This window comes from Macaca mulatta, chromosome 8 (genome assembly GCF_049350105.2).
Source record: "Macaca mulatta isolate MMU2019108-1 chromosome 8, T2T-MMU8v2.0, whole genome shotgun sequence".
NCBI classification, from domain to species: Eukaryota; Metazoa; Chordata; class Mammalia; order Primates; family Cercopithecidae; genus Macaca; species Macaca mulatta.
In genome coordinates, this window is record NC_133413.1 from 122,913,408 (window position 1) to 122,933,629 (window position 20,222).

The 20,222-nt window shown below is 31.4% G+C and overlaps 1 protein-coding gene across 1 annotated transcript in view; it reads right to left on the reverse strand.

Annotated features, from left to right (window-relative positions):
- CSMD3 (CUB and Sushi multiple domains 3) overlaps positions 1-20,222 on the reverse strand; it is a 1,224,761-nt gene that overhangs the window by 354,731 nt on the left and 849,808 nt on the right. Inside the window, exon 23 of the mRNA XM_015145899.3 lies at positions 13,012-13,181. Within this exon, the coding sequence (XP_015001385.2) occupies positions 13,012-13,181 (170 nt within the window). The remainder of the gene's footprint in view (positions 1-13,011; positions 13,182-20,222) is intronic.

The window sequence follows — 20,222 nt, forward strand, 5'->3', positions numbered from 1 at the left end:
ATTGATAAGCTCCCACACATCATTCTTATTTTTCTGAAGGTATAACTACTTACTGTACTAATTTGTTTTTCTTTTATTAATGCATTATAGACATCTCTTCAGGTCAGTAATACAAATTCTTCTGTTTGAGAGATGTATAGTGACTCCATCATAACTTGCTCTACCATTCCCGTATTAATGAACTCAAGTTTTTGCTACTACAAGTAATGCTGATACAAACACTCTTTTACTTGTAACCTCATGTTTTTTGGTACTTGTACTTCAGTAAAAAAGTTCTAGAAATACGGGATTCCAGAAATATGGGATATGAAATATGGGACATGTTCATATATTTCTAGATAGTTTTCTAAAAAGTATGTAGTAATTAAATCCAGGGTTTACCAACAATGCGTATTACCATTCCTTTTCCTGTAAGGCATGCATTCCCAACATAATCATTATGACCTCCAAGGTGTAAAAATTGGTTCTTGGGAGCAATAATATTTTAGATGTTACAATGATTTGTGGTTCCCTAAAGATCAACTCTCCCTGACAGACTTTATTCTATACTATTTTGTTTCACGGAGTTTCATGGGCTTCTTAGGTGAACAATAATAACAAGAAAAAGTGGAGAATACTGCTTGAAATTACTGGTCTGTTAGCTCAGATTGCCTTACTTACTCATGGCCTGGTGCTAGAGTAAAAATTATGTTAGATTCCACATCTAGGGATCTTGCCATAGCATAAGTGTTCCTCCATAACTACATTGATGTCACCTAAGAGATGATTTTTAGGTGGTATACAATGGAATATTTTGTTATTATTATATTAATCTGTATATTTTTCTTATAATTGATAGTTGGTTTTAATCCGATGATTTATTTAGAATGTTTTAATATGATTTTAAATAAAAACTTGTGTATAATTAACCTTTCTTTCAAAGTATCTTTATTAGAATTTAATGTTAAGGTTATGCCAATTTTTTTTCCAGGGCCCCTAAATGTTCTTTTCTAACCACATTACCCTAAACATTTTCTACACAGAAATTCTAAGTCTCCACTGATAAGGCCTTTCTTGCACGCTCCATTTGTAATTGATGGAATCTATAGACTTATGTATACCCTCTAGGCTTCTACAGTTTGTTTACTTGTTCTTTACAGCAGAGAGAAAAGGTAGAAATAAGAGAAAGTGAGGAATTTAGAGTCTTAAGTTCAAGGCGACATGGTCATTGAATTCCTAACAGCAAACATTGCTTGGTCTCTCTCTTTTTATAAACACTGTCAAGTTTTTAAAAAATGTACATTTACTCTTGAAAGTATTTGGATACTAGAGGACTGTATACACAAATTTCCTAATATTATCAGGGAATACCTTGAATCCCTGGAGGAATCTACTTTATCATGCAAATAAGTTTCTGTTTTAGTTATCAGCAAGAATTTCTGTCTTCAACAAAATCAAACCAAATGTTGAGGTTGGTAGCTCAGGAATGCATGATTTTGGTTTGATTACATAACATTTAACTTTTCATTTCTTAAGAATAGTAGTCATTGGGGATAATTCAGAGGTAAGAAAACCTTGCTTGTGGCAAAATATAACTTGCATGTCTGTCAGTTTCAAATGTTCAATATTCTCAGAAGTATGCTTCTGAATATATTTATTTTATGATTCTATATTACATAGTATATTAATTCTGTGTTTAGAGCTGCACATTCACAATCAAATCATTTAACCACTAGATCCAGTGGATCTTATTTGTGGTGATATTATCGAGATATCCCCAATAATATTTTCCTTGTGTTACCCTTAACTTCTCACCAACATATAATTTAATTGTTATGAAAAATATAAACATAAATAAAATGTAAACAATTGTTTCTTGGATAAAACTACTTCTCTATTTATGTGTGGATACATTGTAATAACTTTCAGTTTGTCAAAAATAGCCAAATAAAGGGAGAATATAAATAGAGCAAGTAATTAATGTAACTGGGGAAGTAAAAACTGGTTGTTGAAATTTGTTTTTAATTTCTTTAAAAAGTCTTTCCTAATTTTTAAAAAATATTCAGGAGTAATGAGAAGCAAAAATTACTGATAGATAGTAGAAACATTACTTTATACATATAAATTTTTCCTATATGTAACAATGTAAAAAGTAACAAAATAAGTCAACATTTAGTTATTTAGTTCTATGCCTGTGTTAGGTGCTGTAACTAAAATTAAAAAAAATAAAATAGTAAGACATCATTCTTAACCTAAAAATTAAAAAAATATATAAACACAAAATTCTCTGTATATTCGGTTAGAAGCATACAGTATACCTTTTTTTTTTTTTTTTTTTTTAAAGACAGGGTCTCTGTCACCCATGCTGGAGTACGATGGTGTGATTATGGCTCACTGCAGCCTCAACTTCCCCCAGCTCAGGTGACACTCCCACCTCAGCCTCCCAAGTAGCTTGCACTATAGGCACGCCCCACCAAGCCTGGCTAATTTTTGTATTTTTTGTAGAGATGGGGTTTTGTCATGCTGCCCAGGCTGGTCTTGAACTCCTGGACTAAAACTATCTCTACATCTTGGCCTCCCAAAGTGCTGGGATTATAGGCATGAGCCACTGAACCAGGCAGTACATATATATATGTTTTTTTATTTTTTTTTTAAGAAAAACTTTTTATAAGACATTTTTTTAAAAAAACAATCATTTAAAGAAAGGGCATGATGAAAGAGCTAGTACTTTCAGGAAATAAAAATTATTTTAGGTTCAGCTGGGTGAATCTAATTCAGCACCAAAATCTGCTAGCTACAATGTATTTAACATTGTTGAGTCAAAAGGTAGAAAACAAATACTGTTGAAGCTCCACTATAATCATCAGAATAAAATGAAACTGGATCATTCAACTATGAAATTTTGGAAGCATGCATAAAATTGCTTAATCAAAATGAAAGGCAAGTGTTAATTAGGAAGCCTTTAAAAAGAGAAGAGTTTTATAGTAATGATCAAGTCAATGCTATTTAACTCATAAATAAAATCCTTCAAATGTAGTTAAATAGATGAAAACATAAAGGCAACAAAGGGACAAAGCAGTATAACCAAAGATAAATTACTTTTAAACTAGTCATGAATACAAGCATACAAATAAGAAAACAAAACGAACAAAATATGCCTTTTGTTCAAAAGTATATAGTACAAAGTGATTAAATTGGGTCTGAATAGAGCAATAGGACTTTTATTTGAGACTGTTACTGCTCATATTTCTATTCTAATTAAAATCAAGATCTTTAAGCTTGTTTTTGTCTATTTAAGTGTAGTCTCCTTTTTCTTTAATGTATATTGTTATTATTAAATTGACTTAAGGATTAATATCATGAAAGGTATTGATGGCTTTTATTAATGTTAATGAAATTATTTGATGAGACTCTAATTTGTTAAGATATTGCAATTGTCTGATTATTTACACCAGAACAAACTAAAACTTAACATTGCCATGTTTTAATTGTCAAAACTGTTTGTAATAAATCTGGTCCTGAAATTAGTTATGGTGTACAGACTCTCCTAAATCCAGTAGGTTAAACCATATTATAACAAACTACTTATCAACACCCAAAACTCTTGCTGTTGTGAATGATATGATAAATATATAAACAGAAAGCATGTTCTAACTCATTTATCTAATGAATTAGCAAGTGAAGTGTTAACCTGAATCCAAGAGCAGAAAGTAAATATAAAAGTAAAATATGAAGACAGAAATTACACATACATATATGTATAATTATATAAACCTCCAAATTATTCCTCTTCTTGGATCCAAGCATTTTTACTTTTGGTCATTTGTTTTATAGGTTGATTTGGAAATTAAATACATTTTCTAAAAAGGTGAATTAGATGTCAAGTGTGCATATAAAATAAAGAACAATTTTTATAATGGTCAATCAAAAAAGGCTCTATTCTAAAACTTTTTATATTCTCTGCAAAGATAATGTAAAATAGAGTAGAGAACTTTTATTTGCATTCAATTATTTAGGTTTCTAAAGTAGCTACATAATGTATTCTCAATTATATGAGCTAGTATGTTTTAGTGAAGGAGGAGGGAAACAATGAAGGACCAGCTTTCCAGGGACAAGCGGTTTTTGGTTGTATAATAGAGCTGAAGTTCCAACTCCACATTAAAGTTCTGCAGCTTATTACAAATCATTTTATTTTCCTGATACTTAATGGAAGAGGATGAAGGGTTTTATGAGGCCTAACATAGCAGTCTACACAAATTGGCACTTTGAGAGTGCTTTTGAGGGGAGAATTAATACAGGATTCCAATGAATAGCAAGCAGAATTGGCAGATATGTGTGCTGGACATATAAGATCACTGGTGTGCTAAAAAATGTTTAACAACCAGCTCTCAAACAAACAACAACAACAAAAAAAACCTGTTAAATGTGTATATTTGTACGTAAGGCTTTTAAAATAGCATTTATTGCAATAAACAAACTTTTCCTAAGAAGGGTTAGAAAATAAAATTTTAGGCTTTGGGAGGCAAACCATCTCTGTCACAGCTACTCAGTCCTGACATTGTGGCACAGGAGCAGCCATAGACAATATGCAAATGAATGGACATGGCTTTCTCCCAATAAAATTTTACTTACAAAAACAAGTGCCAGGCCCAGTTTGGCTCTCACACTGTTGTTTTCCAATCCCTGATTTTAGGGAGGTGTCGAGCAATGTACAAATGGTAATAAAATATACAATATTCATGACTGTACATTTCATATAACTAATTGATTTTTAAAGAATGCTTTTACTGTTTTTGCCAGACTTTTGTGTATGCAATTTATGATTGCAACTGACAAACAAGAGTATTTCCTAAATAAATACTGCTTGATTGTTTTTAATGTTAACAAATAAAAGGAAAGTGAAAAATCAAAAACAAGGTTATGTCAGAACTTCCTGAATTTGTAAATGATATGAACAACTATTGGTTAATTGAATAATAGTTTTCAAATACTGAAAAAAAATTTCTTCAATATGTAGTGCTATTCATAATGTAATGGCCACAGACACAACCCATTTCCACTTACATCTATATAATAAGCAAACAACAAGTTAAGTCATGTTTTGTAGCATTTGCCAGTTTCCACAGTGTAAATATTCCCATTGGCCAACAACAAGCTATCATTGAATGTGAATGTGATGTCACTGAATGTGCAGTTGGGAAGAGACGTGAAGGGGCACAGTGTGGTGTGGTATTTCTACCATAGGGACACAATATACATAAATAACCTCAAAAGCACAGATAATAGTAAAAGTAGTACAATAATTAGGAAATTTTAAAAAAAATTATTTATTGTTCTTGTTTTTAATATAATTTAAGTTAATTTAATTGTGATTTAATTACAATCTAATTGTAATATAACTTAATTTTTGGTACTGGCTATGTTCAACAATCAGCTCTCAAAATTACTGAAAATTTAATAATACGCTCTCACAAGTGCTACTCCCAAAGACTCACACATAGATAGGAAAGAAACTTGAAAACATACATTTTAGAAAATAACAGGTTAATAACCTTATCATATCTCTACAAGAATGTTATTAATCAAGTCCTTTGAGTATCTAATTTTTCATAAATATGACATCATTCCTCCTAACCTTTTCTCTCCCAGTTTCAAAAGCAATTTTGAGTTACTTTATTGACTTTTCTCCATAATCATCCATAGTCTACATTTTGCATAAGAAATAAGTCTTTAGACTACACAATGCTAACCATGGTAAAAAGATTGCCTTGAATTTTGGAATAGAATAAATTCTTTTCCAAAGAATAAAGGAATGCTCTGCTATATTCCTTTATTCTGAACATTGTCCTTAGTTTTTATTTGAAAATAACAACAAACACAGCAACAATGAAAACAGAAAATAGTATTTCTCATTGGTATTCAATTTTCATTCTACCAGGCTGACAATGGGAGCTATTCGATGTTAATTGCATAGAGCCTACATATAATAAACCCCTCTTATAAATGTTAATTGAAAGAATTAATTAAATTACATATTTACAAGTGAGAGTGAGGAAAGAAGTTCAGTATTTCTGCCATATCCTGTGTCACTTTGAAAAAAATAAAATAATCAGACTCCAAACAAACTAGAGAAACATTCCCTAGATGAGTTAAGTAGAGAACAAATTAATTAGGTTCTGATTTAGGTTTCTAAGACAGGACCTTGCATCGTATCCTTTTTGGGTGGAGGAATAATAGAATACCAATAATTAGAAAACAGGGAACATGTACCTGGCTTTCTATCTGGAGCCCAGAAAAGTGGGAAACATGCTTGCAGAAAAAAGGTACCAAACAAACAAACAAACAAAAAAAACAGTAGGTATGTGCGGTTGGTGGGGCAACTGAGCCTGAGCCAGTCACATGGAATTCTGGCGTAACTCAGTCTCATATACAGAGTAAAAGATGAAAAGTGCTTCTTATGAGCAGAACAGAATATATTGCAGAGAGCTGGTAGATGCAAAGAGGTTTTGCAGTTGGGATAACTGGGATCCAGCAGTAGATGCCCAATTGTACTGCTGACTTCAGAACAAGTAGCAAATGAGGGGGCGCAGCAGCTGCTGCCACAAACAGATAATGCCCTAGGACAAAACGTACTTTTCATTTTTGACAACTTGAAGTCTTGATGCCAAAATATGTGCAGACGTTGAACTGGCAAATACAGAATTGACTGAGTTTATCCTGAATTGACCTAGATTCGTTTTCTCACTGCCCAGGAAAAAGGTTGTTGAAAATAAAAATTAGGTCACTTATACAAAAATCTTTTGCTATATTTCTTGCAAATTTTTTTCCAGACTCTGAAATATATTCCTATTACATGAATATTCACTGAACATTTGCAGGGGCAAGCACTGTGCTGAGTGCTTTACAAACAATCATTTAATTTAAAAACATTATCTAACAGTCATTATAGCAATACTGAATGTAAGTTTTTATTATTATCAGAATGTTTCAGGTGAGGAAGGTGAGATTTAGAAATCTTGAGTAATGTTTTCAATAATTGTATGACTATTAAGTGGTAGGTTTGAGATTTGAACCTAGGTTTACCTAACTCTAAAGCCCATTCTTAATTGTCATTAAGGTGTGTAGAAAAATAATCCGGAGCATAATGTGTTTTCAAAGGTTAGAATAAATTTGGGCAACGTTGATTGAGTGGGCATGTTTATCTAATAATATATCACCAAATATAACCCTGAATTTTATAAGCTATATTTGGACAAAACAGCACGGCAATGGGAAAAATATTTAGAAGTAACTATGTTGTATAAAAATATATTCACTTTTCTTAGATTAGAAACAATAACAATTGAACTTAATTAGAAAGGAAATATGTTTCTCTTGCTTTACATAGAAAGAAAGTAGCTGAAATTATATAGTAAATTTGTCCTTTCCAGAAGAAAAAAATATTTATTGAGCATTTACTATATGACAAGCATTGTTCCTAGATGCTTGAGTTAAAGTGGAGTTAAATAGTTCCTGCTGTCTTATAGCATGCATTCTATTGGAGAAGATAAAAATTAAAGGAATGAACTATGAATGCATAATATTTCAGGTTGTAGATCAGTGCTCTGAAGAAGAATAGATCAGATTAATACTATGGAAAGAGATGATGGAGGTAAGTTTACCAGTTTATAGGAGGGTCCATTGAAGACTCTGATCATATGACATTTTAGTAGAGACCTGAAGGAAATGAGGGACACAGCCATGTGGTTATACTGAGGAAGAACATGCAAGCAGAAGACATAGCCTGAGCAAAGGGCTTGGTGTTGAAGCGTGTGATGTGGTTTGAATGTTTGTGACTTCCAAATCTCATGTTAAAATGTGATTCCACCGTTGGAAGTGGGGCCTGGTGGAACGTGATGGCATCATGGGGGCAGAACCCCCATGAACACCATCCCATTGGTAATAAGAGAGTTCTCTCTCAGTTAGTTTACATGAGATCTGCTGGTTTAAAAGTCTGGAATCTGTTGTCCCTTTGCTCTCTTGCTCCCTTTCTCACCATGTAATACACCAGCTTCTCCCTTCACCTTCTGCCACAATTGTGAGCTTCCTGAGGCCCTCACCAGAAACCCAGCTGATGTTGGTGCCATTTTTGTAGAACCTGCAGAACTGTGAGCCAGTTTAATCTCTTTTCCTTATAAATTTTACAGCTTCAGGTATTTTTTTATAGCAATGCAAAAAAAAAAAGGGCGGGGGGTGGGGGACTAATACAGCATGCTTGCTATATTTGATAAACTGCAGAGAGGCCATTATGCCTGGAGTGGAGTGAGCTAGAGGAAGAGTGGCAAAAGGAAAGGTCAGGAACATTAAAATTATGCCAAATCATATAGCCCATGGTAAGGGCTTTAGATTTTACTTATAATGAGATGAGAAACATAAAAAGGTTTAGAGCTAAAGCATAACATGAAAAAGGGTCACTTCTGTTGTTGATTTTGAAACAGTCTATAGAGTATGCTATGGTCTCAATATTTGTGTCCCCCCCAAATTCATATGTTCAAATCCTAACACTCAAGGTGATGGTATTAGGAGGTGGGGCCTTTGGAGGCTAACTGTTCATGAGGGCAGAGCTCATAAATGGAATAAGTGCCCTTATAAAAGATATCATCCCTTTGGCCATGGAGTTCACAATATGAAAATGATTCTTTGAGGAAGGTGGCCATCATCAGACACTAACTGCTAGTAACTTAGTCTTGAAATTACCAGCCTTCAGAACTTCAAAAAATAAATGTGTATCATTTATAAACCACTTAGTCTATGTTATTCTGTTATAATAGCTCACATGATCTAAGATGGTGGAAATAGGAGGATCAATTAGAAACAATGTCAGTTACACAAGTAAGAGATGATAATTTAGACCAAGGTTATTTACAAAGGTGGGAAATGATTAATTCCAGAACTTTGAAGGAAAGAACCACAGAATTTGCTGAGAGACAATATACAAAGTGTGAAAGAAAAAAGGAAACAAGAATGAACTCAATTTCATCATTGAGTAATTAGTTTCTATCTACTAAAATAGAGAAAAATGAGGAGAGAGGAGATGTGTGTTTTGGACTGGTGAACTTTGAAATTCCCATTAGTCATTCAACTGGAAATAGTGAGAGATCATATAGATAGAAACTGGATTTTATCACAGGTCAGAGCAGATTTTGCATTAGCTGTGCTGTTCTGTCAATATACTTTAAAGCACATACGTTTCAAAGATTTTTTTAATGTGAACATTAAAGATTTTTTGTAAACAAAATATAGTTCATATATCTTTTTAGATTCCTTAAAGCTGCAGTGTCAAGTAAAATCCAAACCTACCTGTGGTGTGTCATTAAAGTTTTCCAAAAATAAGTAAGTAGCATGCAAGAAAATTGTCGCTTAACCCACTTACTGTTCGTATATGTAAACATTAATAGTTGAAGGGATCTGAATTATAAGAGTTTCCTATACAATCATGGATAGGTTTTATATTTGTTCTATCACCATTATAAAAACACATAATTAGCCAAGGTTGTTCATAGTGAACAGGTTAAAATACCCATTAAGTAAGTACATTGGAAAAAAAAAAAAAGATACATTCCTAAATGATCATTCTGCACCAGTTTTTTGCAATCCAGAATGGATGCAGTGAAATTTCCTTTCCACTTTAAGTAAGAATCACCATAGGAATTTTTCTTTCATTTATTTTTATTATTATTGCCTTTTCGTGGCTTGAAAATGTTCTGTTTGCCTAAATAGGATTTTCTCAGATGCTATTAAAATTATTTATCCACCTTTGAAAAATGACACAAATGAACAAAAAAGTTTTACAAAAAAAAAAGATTTCAATCTGGTATAAAGTTAATGACTCAAAATTATCTAGTAATATTGAGGTCAATTTTTATTATTTAGAGTAAGAATCTGCTACCTTTGAAGCACTACAGTAAAATATTTTGATGTATAAATGTTCTTCATTTTAACACTAGAGCCAAAGAAGGATATAATCATAATTACTATATTGATGGTCATCAGATAATCTAGAGAGCTTTATAAAAATCCAAATTCCCACGTGTAGATGAACTGAATCAGAAAACCTGGGAGGAGTGCCAGTAATCAAAACTTTAAAAAAAAATCTAGAGGAGTCATATGATGGCTTACACTTAGAACTCACTGGTGCAAACTCTGCTGGTGTGATTTTTAAATAACTAAAGTTCTTTACAGAAAGAAAGGAGAAGGAGAGAAGAAAAAAGACAGCAAGTGAGTGAGCAAGTGAGTGCCTTCCTGGACACTGAACTCTCAGAGACAAAAGTTGTACACGAATGTTTGCATGGAAATAGATGTAGATATACACACATATTATTGTTGGCATTGTTATTTTTGTTTTGGTCAGAATCCAATACAGTTATGTCATATGGTAAATGAAACCAGAAAAAAAAAAATCTCTCCTCCTAAACTTGATTCTCATATAAGGATTACAAGAGAGTGTCATTCCAAAAAATGTAATCAATGATACCACATAAAAGAAAAAGCAATGATTTTAAATTCTCTCAGTCAAGGGGCAGCAGGTTTTATAATGGGCTCTTTGTTTTTATTTCTTATTATATCCTAGTCTAAATACACGAATCTAACTCACTCCACTATGTTTGATATTGTAAAGTACTGGAGATGGGGATTAACTTTCATGGATTAGTTTTCAATTAGGCAAATAACTTTCCACCCTAAGATGACTTTGCACTCCATAATTTTTGAGAATTAATAATATATCTTTTTGAGGGTTCATCTTTCTGTTTGTATATAACTAAATGTGTCCGTGTCAAAGGGTGTCTTTCAGCTAATAGTTGCCCATCGGATTAATGGGAAGAATGAGGTAACATTAAGCATCTTATCTCTTATTCTGGCAGAGAGACCATGAAGGAGACAAATTTGGAATCTAAAAGTTCACCCTAAATTGTATTTATAGAGTAACTTGCTGAAACTGTTTTAAAGTAATAATTCAAAATAAATCTCAGGCAAATCTTTGAGTAGAAGGATAATTGAATTGGTGTGTTTCTATTATAATATTTAGTATATAGTATTTTCAACTTTGGAGAATGTATATTCCTGGAAAATTAAAGAATTCTTAAAAATTGTTGGGGACATAATTTTTTAAACTTTTTACCCATATAAGGGAAATCTGTATTTGAAGAAATCCTTTAAAGGGCCTTAAATTGAGTCTTTTTTTTCTTTTTTCTGCCTTATTTCATTGCTCCCTATTATATCCCCTTGTGTTGTCACTTATGACTGAAGCGCCACCCTTCTCAAGGTAGCACATATCAGAAATGTATGTGGCTTTATTCCAAAAAAGTAAGACCTTTGTTAGAAAGTTTTATTTTATTATTAAAAAGAATCATTTGTTATCGCAAATAAATTCTCCAAATAATATCAGTATAGAAAAGAAATGGATGAATTTTAAGCATCACAAAGAAATATTTTAGGGAGAACAGTAATAGGCACGAGTGATAGATGTCAAGAAACATTTCCTGAATTTTAGCTCACCAACACATGTTTATTATTGTTGCTTGTGCAATACAGAGTAGTAGCTAGACTAGCTCACAGATCTTATCTATGCATTGATACATTTCCCCGCATAATTTGCTTGAAAATAAAAAGCACTGCCTCAGTTCTATATACAAGCAACCTGTTAATCTCAATGTTGACTCCAATTGAACAAACATAATTTATTTTAACAGAAACACCCAAACAATGAACTAGAGGTGGAAGAGTTTTACATAGTGAATTTCGTTGCCAGTTGGGGAAAAATGCAGAAAATAAGAATGCATATATTGATCCTAAATTAATATTGAAATTGTATACATCTAGATACATTGTGAGAAATTTTCCCCAAAGCCTATACAAATCTTACAAGTATATAGCGTTATTGTGTTATAGAGCCATCAATTATCATGAAATAATATTTTTTTAAAAAAAGAAACTAACCAATAACGTTAAAATTGTTAATTAAAAAAAAATTCTCCTGCTGCAGCCAATTTGGAATTCCATTTATTTTTTTTTTTTTCAAGATTTGTGAAAACAGAAGTATAATGAATTTTTCACCTGGCTTAAGAAAATCTTAACGATTAGAAAAACAAAGCTATATAATTATTTTAAAAATATTTAAATGTGACTTTTAGAAGTGTTTAATTTTACTCTAATGATAAATATAAATCATATTTACCAAAATATTTATATTGAAAATACAAATCAGCAACTATGAAAATATTTATTTGCCAAAATGTTATTTTTTGGAAAAGTAGACATTTGATTATTTCAAAATGTTTAAATAATGTTTATACCAATAGTCATTATCAAAAAAGTACATTTTTTCTTAATTGATAGACATTGACTTGTTAGGTTTATATATTCATAAAAAGTATCCATAGTCATAAATGCAAAAGATTCTTCACGTATTAACAAAAATAAATAAGTTATATTATAGAAAATATAATACAAATAGAAACAAATCACTATTATATTTCTTAAAGAAATGACCATCGAATGACCATCAAAAAGCAAGTTGTTTTTTTCCAGAAATAAGATTTTAAAAATTATGATTTATGGGAACAGAGAAAGTAGACAACAAGGTGAATAATGAATTGCTTTACCTTTTAAATGTTTAAACATTAACAAAAATAAGACAAAGAAACATATTGTATGATGGTCATTTGATGATGTTTTATATATAATACTTATTAGGCAAGATATTTGGCATTAAAGTTTTCTTATTTTGGCATTATTAAAATATTAAAATTCATATATCATAAAATAAAAAATTACCTTTTATTATAAATAAAAATTGGAAACAAAGCATACTATTTTAATGGAAACAATAATAGAAAATGAGAATTATTATATAATTTGAATGCATAAAAGGCAGAATCAACTTACAGTTAATACTATATACATTCACACATATATAGGCATATATATTTATCTACTGGTGTATATTTAATGGCTAAAAATGATCAAAATACAAGTATGTCTGAGTTCACCTACCTTAAGAACATCTCCTTGTGCTAAATGAAATGTTCTGGCTGAAATATTGATTCCCTTGCCTGCTTGAACCTGAATGCTATAAATGCATTCATGGTTGTTTTCATAGTTGAGTGGATAATTTGGAGACAGCAAAATTCCTTCATTATTTGTTGCAGATGCACCACATTCAGCTGCAGGTAAAACAGAATATTGAAGTATAGTTTAATAGATAGCAGTATCATTTTCAAGCAATGTCATGTATGGAAGTGTAATGCATTTTATTTTACCTAAAGTTTAGCAGAAAAATAATATACAGAATGACTTTATGTTGTAAATGATTAATTCCCTCCTCAAATAACATATGGGAGGAAGAGACTACAGCTCATGGAGAGGACAATTGTGTACAAATGAAAATATACAACAGTTGTAGTAATTTTCCCCCTAGATTAAAGGATAGCATAGGAAAGGATGAGAGCACAATTTTAAGAATGTATTTTGCATTTGTAGATTTCTGATAAATTTAATACATTTAAATTTATAATTTAGCTCTTTTAAATGAAAGGGACATATATTAATTTTGGTTTTGAATAATTCTAACTTGATCTTTTAAAACATTTGTACTTTTTAATTAATTTGACCCTTCTTTTTTCTCCTAGTACTCAGTATTCTGCTGATACAAGAATTTCAATAATAAAAAGGGAATCAAATATTACATTATCTTTGAAAACTGATATAATAGTTAAACCCCCCTGGTAATAATAGTTAACCAATAATTGTAACAAATTGGGCATCTTTGGAAATTATATCACCTTTCTCAGGATAGAAAATTAGACTACATGAAGGCATTCTCATAATAGATAAAATGGTTTTGCTAAACCTTCAGGACTAATTTTGCAAAATTTGAGGAACTGCCTAAACATTTAGGAAAATGTGAGAATTTCTCAACAAATTTAGCTCGAATTTAATTTTAATGTATTTCAACATAAAAAGCTTGTGGCAGTATTGAAAAAACAAACAATAAGTCCTTAAAAGTCTTAAATATGTTTCAGAAATTCAATAAACTCAGCTTTCTATCTTAATCTAATAACTTGTTACCAAACCATAGGGCAAAAATATTTACATTTTCAAATATTTAACTGAAAAGGAAAAAAAAAAAAGCAAGTTGTTTTTTTCCAGAAATAAGATTTTAAAAAGAATGATTTATGGGAACAGTCAGAGAAAGTAGACAACAAGGTGAATAATGAATTGCTTTACCTTTTAAATGTTTAAACATTAACAAAAATAAGACAAAAGAAACAAAAGCCTATTGAAATAAAAATGATCAAGAAGAAGCAGTCAGTATAATATCAACATTGTGTGAAATAATAATAAAAACTAATGGTGTTATACTAACAGACAGTATTACACAATAAAAGGTTCCTCTAAATTCCTTTTAAAGAAAAAAAAAATCAAACTTCCAATACTGATTTAAATTCTTTTAATGTTACTTAAACATGTTCAAAAAATAGATACGTCTTTATACTTTTAGCTGCGTACAGTTATAATACCAAACCAGTTTACAAATACAGGAACAAAATGACAAAAACAATAAAATAAAAAATAGCAACATGTGTCTAATGAGGCATAAGGTTTTGTTTTCCTAACATTAAATCGCCTTTGGCAATGTGGATCATGTAACAGCTGCTGGAGTGTAGGCTTTTGGAGTTTGCTACACCTTTAATTACTCTATGCTGTGTAGCAACTTGATTCTCCCTCATATTATGCCTCTGTGAACTGCTGAGAATCTTTCATCTGCATAGTGCAAGAGAATGCCAGGCATCTATCACTTAGTGGAAATAATTTACATTTTATTTCTACTTTATTTATTTCTACTAGCTTTTTGGTATATAAGTATGTTTGTGGGGGCATGAAGACAAATGTAATCTGGATTACACAGGTGATCTAAAATGCACATATATTTTTGTCAATTAGATTATTTAGAAGGAAATGCTAATTATTTTAAATTATTTTACAGAGTCATGAAGTTTTGAAAATATAAATGGTTTTAGTTCTTGTCTGTAATAAGTTGACACAATATTTTTCAATTGCACATCTAATCTTGCACTTTCTGGTTAAAATATACTGATGATCAGCAAGTCAAAATCCAGAGAATGTCATACAAGGCCATTTACAAAGTGATCCCAGTGTGCCTGTTCAGCTATTACCTAGCCTTCTCTGCCATGGACCTTGCAATTTAGCTACCCTGAGCCACTACTGGCCCTTGGCCACAGTCTCATACTCTGAGCCTTTGAACTTGCTATTTTCCCGCATATGAACACCACCTCTGGTCCCAAGAGATGTGAATAAAGAAAATTACGGCCCATGAGGAAAATTACTTGATATGGAATTAAACTGTTACGGTTCTTTTCAGTATCGGGTGGCTGTGATGGTAAATGAAATTGAAAAAAGCAACACCACGTTAAAGTATCACAGATAATTCTCAAGAATAATAGTTGTGGTTCCATGCTTATGAATTCCCAGCAAAAATATCGTAACTTCAAAATTTTCATTATATATAACATGACTAGCACAGCAAGTTTTCATAAAGCTTATTTAAACTGAGAAGATAAGTATTGGCAAACTGTGACTGAATATTCTTAAGATATGTTAAAATTGAGAAAAGGAACTAGCAGCAGAACAGCTGACTACAAGAGAGAAGCATGGTTAGTTGATACAAGGAAGACAAGTGCATATATGAAAATGTCAATTACATGAGAAAGAGGAATTTGAGTAAAGCAAATCGTAAAGATCCAACTGGTAAAGGCAAGTTGAAAAAGTTATCTCTCAGCCATAGTGACATTTATGGAGAGTATACCGCTATCACTGAATAATCACAAATGTGTGACTCAGAAGATTATGTCAATGTTAATATTTTCAGTCAGGTGCTATAAGGAATAGCATATGTAAAATAAAACATGTATGTAAAAAATGTGTTACAATAAAAAAACTACAAGGTCACTGTGATATAAATAACTTATTTACTTGGTTGAGAATGTACTGAAAGATATTTGAAGTCGCTAGAGGCACATGATAGAATGCTCTGATTTGGAAAAAATAAATCAATAGGTTGATTCCATAGATATTTATGAAATATTTATTATGTACTGGGTGGTGAGGGGTATAGCTGAAGCTCTTATGGGACTTACTTTCCAGTGGAAAAGATGGATGTTTATCATACAATCACTCAAATAAAAATATAATATGTGAAAGCGTTAACTGAGAGCCCTGACCTGTCCTGAATAGCTAGGAAAGACTCTCTGAAGTACTGCAACTTGAAAATGGATGAGTAAATTAAGGGTGAAGGGAGAAGGCAAGTGGGGGAAAAGAATATTCCAAACAAAAGAAACATATCTAAAAACATTATTGGAGGGGGTGGGAGACGGAGGAGATAATGACAGGTTCTAGGAACTGAAAGACCTGATGTGAAAAAGCTTTCTTTGTGCAAGGTTGATCTAGAAGTAGATCTCTGAGGATGTTTATCTGGTGTGATAGGAGAAGAAATGTTCTTTCTTAGGTGTGTATGAATGGAGAAGTCATTAGTTGTGAGCTGCTTGTTCTTGTGATGGGGAAATACTTTTGTCTTTAAGGCTTGGAATGTTGGTTGCAGAATTTGAAGAGCAAAAAAGGAGACTGAATGAGCTACATTTGTAAAATTGTTTGAGATTTTGGGTTAGGAAACCACTGCTTCAGAGTTTAGGGGTTGCAATGTTTTCTGGAGGTGAGGTAAGCACACTTTTTCCTACATTAACATAAGCCCAGGACATTGTTTCTCTCATGTCTTGGTCTAGAGTGAGTTTTATGTTCTTGATAACTGATGCCACTAACTGATAAAGCCTATGTTTGATAATAAGGATTTCTTACAAAATAATCAGTATAAAACTAGGGAGTAATGTTTCCTCTCTCTAATTTGAACTAGAGGGTGCTGTCATCTTTAAATCATAAAAATTAGTAATATGAAAACATTACATAATTTAGCAGTGTTAAGAAAATATTTTTGGAGAATAAGTACTTAGTGTTCCTTGTAGCATATAAATATTTTCTGTGCAATTTCCAGTGTACACATTGTATATGATGACTTTTCTGAAAAGCAAATCCTATTCACATAAAATACCTTTTTATTTAAATGTACATGTTAAGATATCTATTTGAGTTACCAATATGAAACTCTTTGCTGAATATGAAAATAATATGTTGATAAATGTGACTTTAGTTGGATTGGAGTGGGAAAGATGTGCACTGAAATCTGATGATAAGAGTCATTGCTACAGTGAAGAATTCACTACAGCAGGGATACCCATTGAATTTCAATATTTTCATACTAACTGAAAAACAGACAAGCCATGCATCATTAATTTCCATTACTGGGATAAGAACATCTGGTAGCATCTATTGTATACATACAGTCATATATTTTTAGATAAACTGGTAAAATATTTTTCAGCAATTTGACTGGAAATCTGAAAAATGTCTAGATCAGTAAAGTTCACAGTTACTTTTTAAAAAATTTGCATTACAATTGAGTCTCTTTATTTTCAAACTGTTTTGTGAAAGCAGGCAAAATATACTTGATTTAGATTGTTCAAAAAACTTACAATGTTTTTAACCATAAACATATGGTATGCAAGTCAAATAAGGAGTAGCATTAAGCAGAAATATATTTTTTCCGTATGTTTAATTATTACCAGAAGAAAAATAATGATAATACATCATTTTGCTCATAGAGGATCATATGAGGATCAAATCCAAATCAATCATTCTTTTTTGCATGTGAATTCAGGTTTTTTTCATTTTTATCAGCTAGTTAAACCCATTATATTCCAAATATAATTTAGATTTTATTTCATTAAGTTAGGACATCATTGATTATAAAAGGCATTGTTATGTGTCTCTAAAAAAGCCAAAATGCTGCCAATACACTATAATAGTCATTGATTGTCGGATACATGCATATTTCACAGATGTTAGTTTTTTTAAAATGGGACATCTAAAAATTGTGAAATATGGTAAAATGTGTTATTAATTTTTTTTTGAGCACTTCTCCTAAGATGCCTTCTCAACTTGGAAGTATTAATAACACTTTGCTCTTCAGAAATTTTTAGTCAAAAATATTTTATTTTCTTAAATAGGTATTTTAATAATACTTAGATTTTCAGAAGTGGGTAGAAATTGTAGGGTAGAAAGATACATTAATTTCCTTATGCCTCTACTGAGAATATGAGAATCCATTAGTATTATTTGCATACAGTCTTATTTTTTCTTTCTTTTGTTCTTCGTAGGCAATAATAGTACTTAACTGGCTTTCTCCTTTTAGCCTCTCTAAATACATGTATGTATCCGTGTGCAAACTAGTGCTACTTAAAAGTTATTTATAAATCAAGAGTTTAAACATTTTTTTGAAGAATTTCAAAAAAGTTTCATAGTTACTTTTTTCCCTTAAACATTTGTTTTTAATGCATTTTCTATAATCATTTTTTACCGTGTAGAATTATATTTTTGTGTGTGAATTGCAGTCATAATTGGAACGCTTAAATTCAAAACTTTTTAAAATAAATTATATCATTTTATTTTAAAAATATTTACTATTTCCTATAATCTGACATTGTCTTTTCATCTTTCCATGAACAGGTATTGAAGGTCTACTGTGCTGAGTTATTTATTAACAATAATGTTCTTAATAAAAATAACTATGGATATGCCTGATACTGTATTAGGTCTTGGGAATAGGTCCTCGTCCTCATGTGATATGTACTCCAAAAAAGAGGCACACATGGAAACTGGTACATGCACTAACATGTAGTCTCTAGTATGATACAAGTTCGTGTAATAGGCTGAAATGGCAAAAATGAAGTAGTACATTTTAAAGGAGCCGCAAGAGAATTACATTAAGGCAGATTTCATGACTGTATTATTCTTGATTTGAGTAAGAAATGTGGTTCCAAAGGTAACCAAAATGTATGAAGAAGGGATTCCAGGCAGAGTGAAATACTTGAATGAAAGTATAAATAGGCAAATCAAATTGACATTAGTTAGAAGAACCAGTAATTCATACACCATTCTAAGACATTTGGACTTTATCCTGTAGGCAATGGAGATTCATAGAAGAGTTTTAAAAAGAGAAAAACATGACCAACTTTGAGAAATCCACCAGGGCAGCTCTATGAGGAATGAATTGTAGTCTTGGGTTACTAGAGGGTGAAAATCCTAGAGAAGATTATTGTAGTGTTACAGACAGAAGATGAGAGCTCCAACTATGGAGGAAGAGGAGATGCCAAAGTAAAAGTTATAGAACTTGGAGACAAGTTCGGTGTGGGGGCATGAAAGAGAGGGAAAGGTAAAGAAGACAAGCAGTGGCTTTGATTATAATGCTGATGAATGTATTTTTGCACAAGATAAATTTGATATGCCTGTTGGATGTCAAGTAAAGTACACCAAGCAGCTAGGCATATTTGTACCCATGGGGTTGGTTTTTTAAAGCCACAGACAGAAAGGTTTATCCAGAGAATATATATATGTATGTGTACATATATATATACATATATATATATATGTATATACACCAAAAAAAATTTACAGGCTAATATCCATGATGAACATAGATTCAAAAATCCTCAAAAAATTTTAACAAACCAAATTCAACAGTGCCATGATCAAGTTAGATTTATCCTTGGGATGTAATATATTTCAGTTTACTGTATAGATAATAATAAATGTGATATATTACATTAACAAAATGAATGACAAAATTATATAGATGCAGAAAAATTACTAGACAAAATTCAATATCCTTTCATGATAAAAATTTCCAGAAGATGAGGTAATAGAAAGAATGCACCTAAATACAATAAAGATCATGTGTCAGAAGCCCACAGCAGCCATCAAGCACTGAAAAGTTGAAACCTTGTCAAACAAGATTAGGAATAAGACAAGAATGCCCACTCTCACCAATTCTATTCACTGTAGCACTGAAAGTTCTAGCCAGAGCAACTAGTAAAGAAAAATAAATTTAAAAAATCTTAATCATAAAAGAGGAAGGCAATTGTCTTTGCAGATGACATCATCTTACATATAGAAAACTCTAAAGACTCCACCAACAAAACTGGTAGAACTGATAAATTAATGCACTAAAATTGCAGGACATAACATTAACATATAAAAATTAGTTGTGTTTCCATATAGTAACAATGAACTATTCA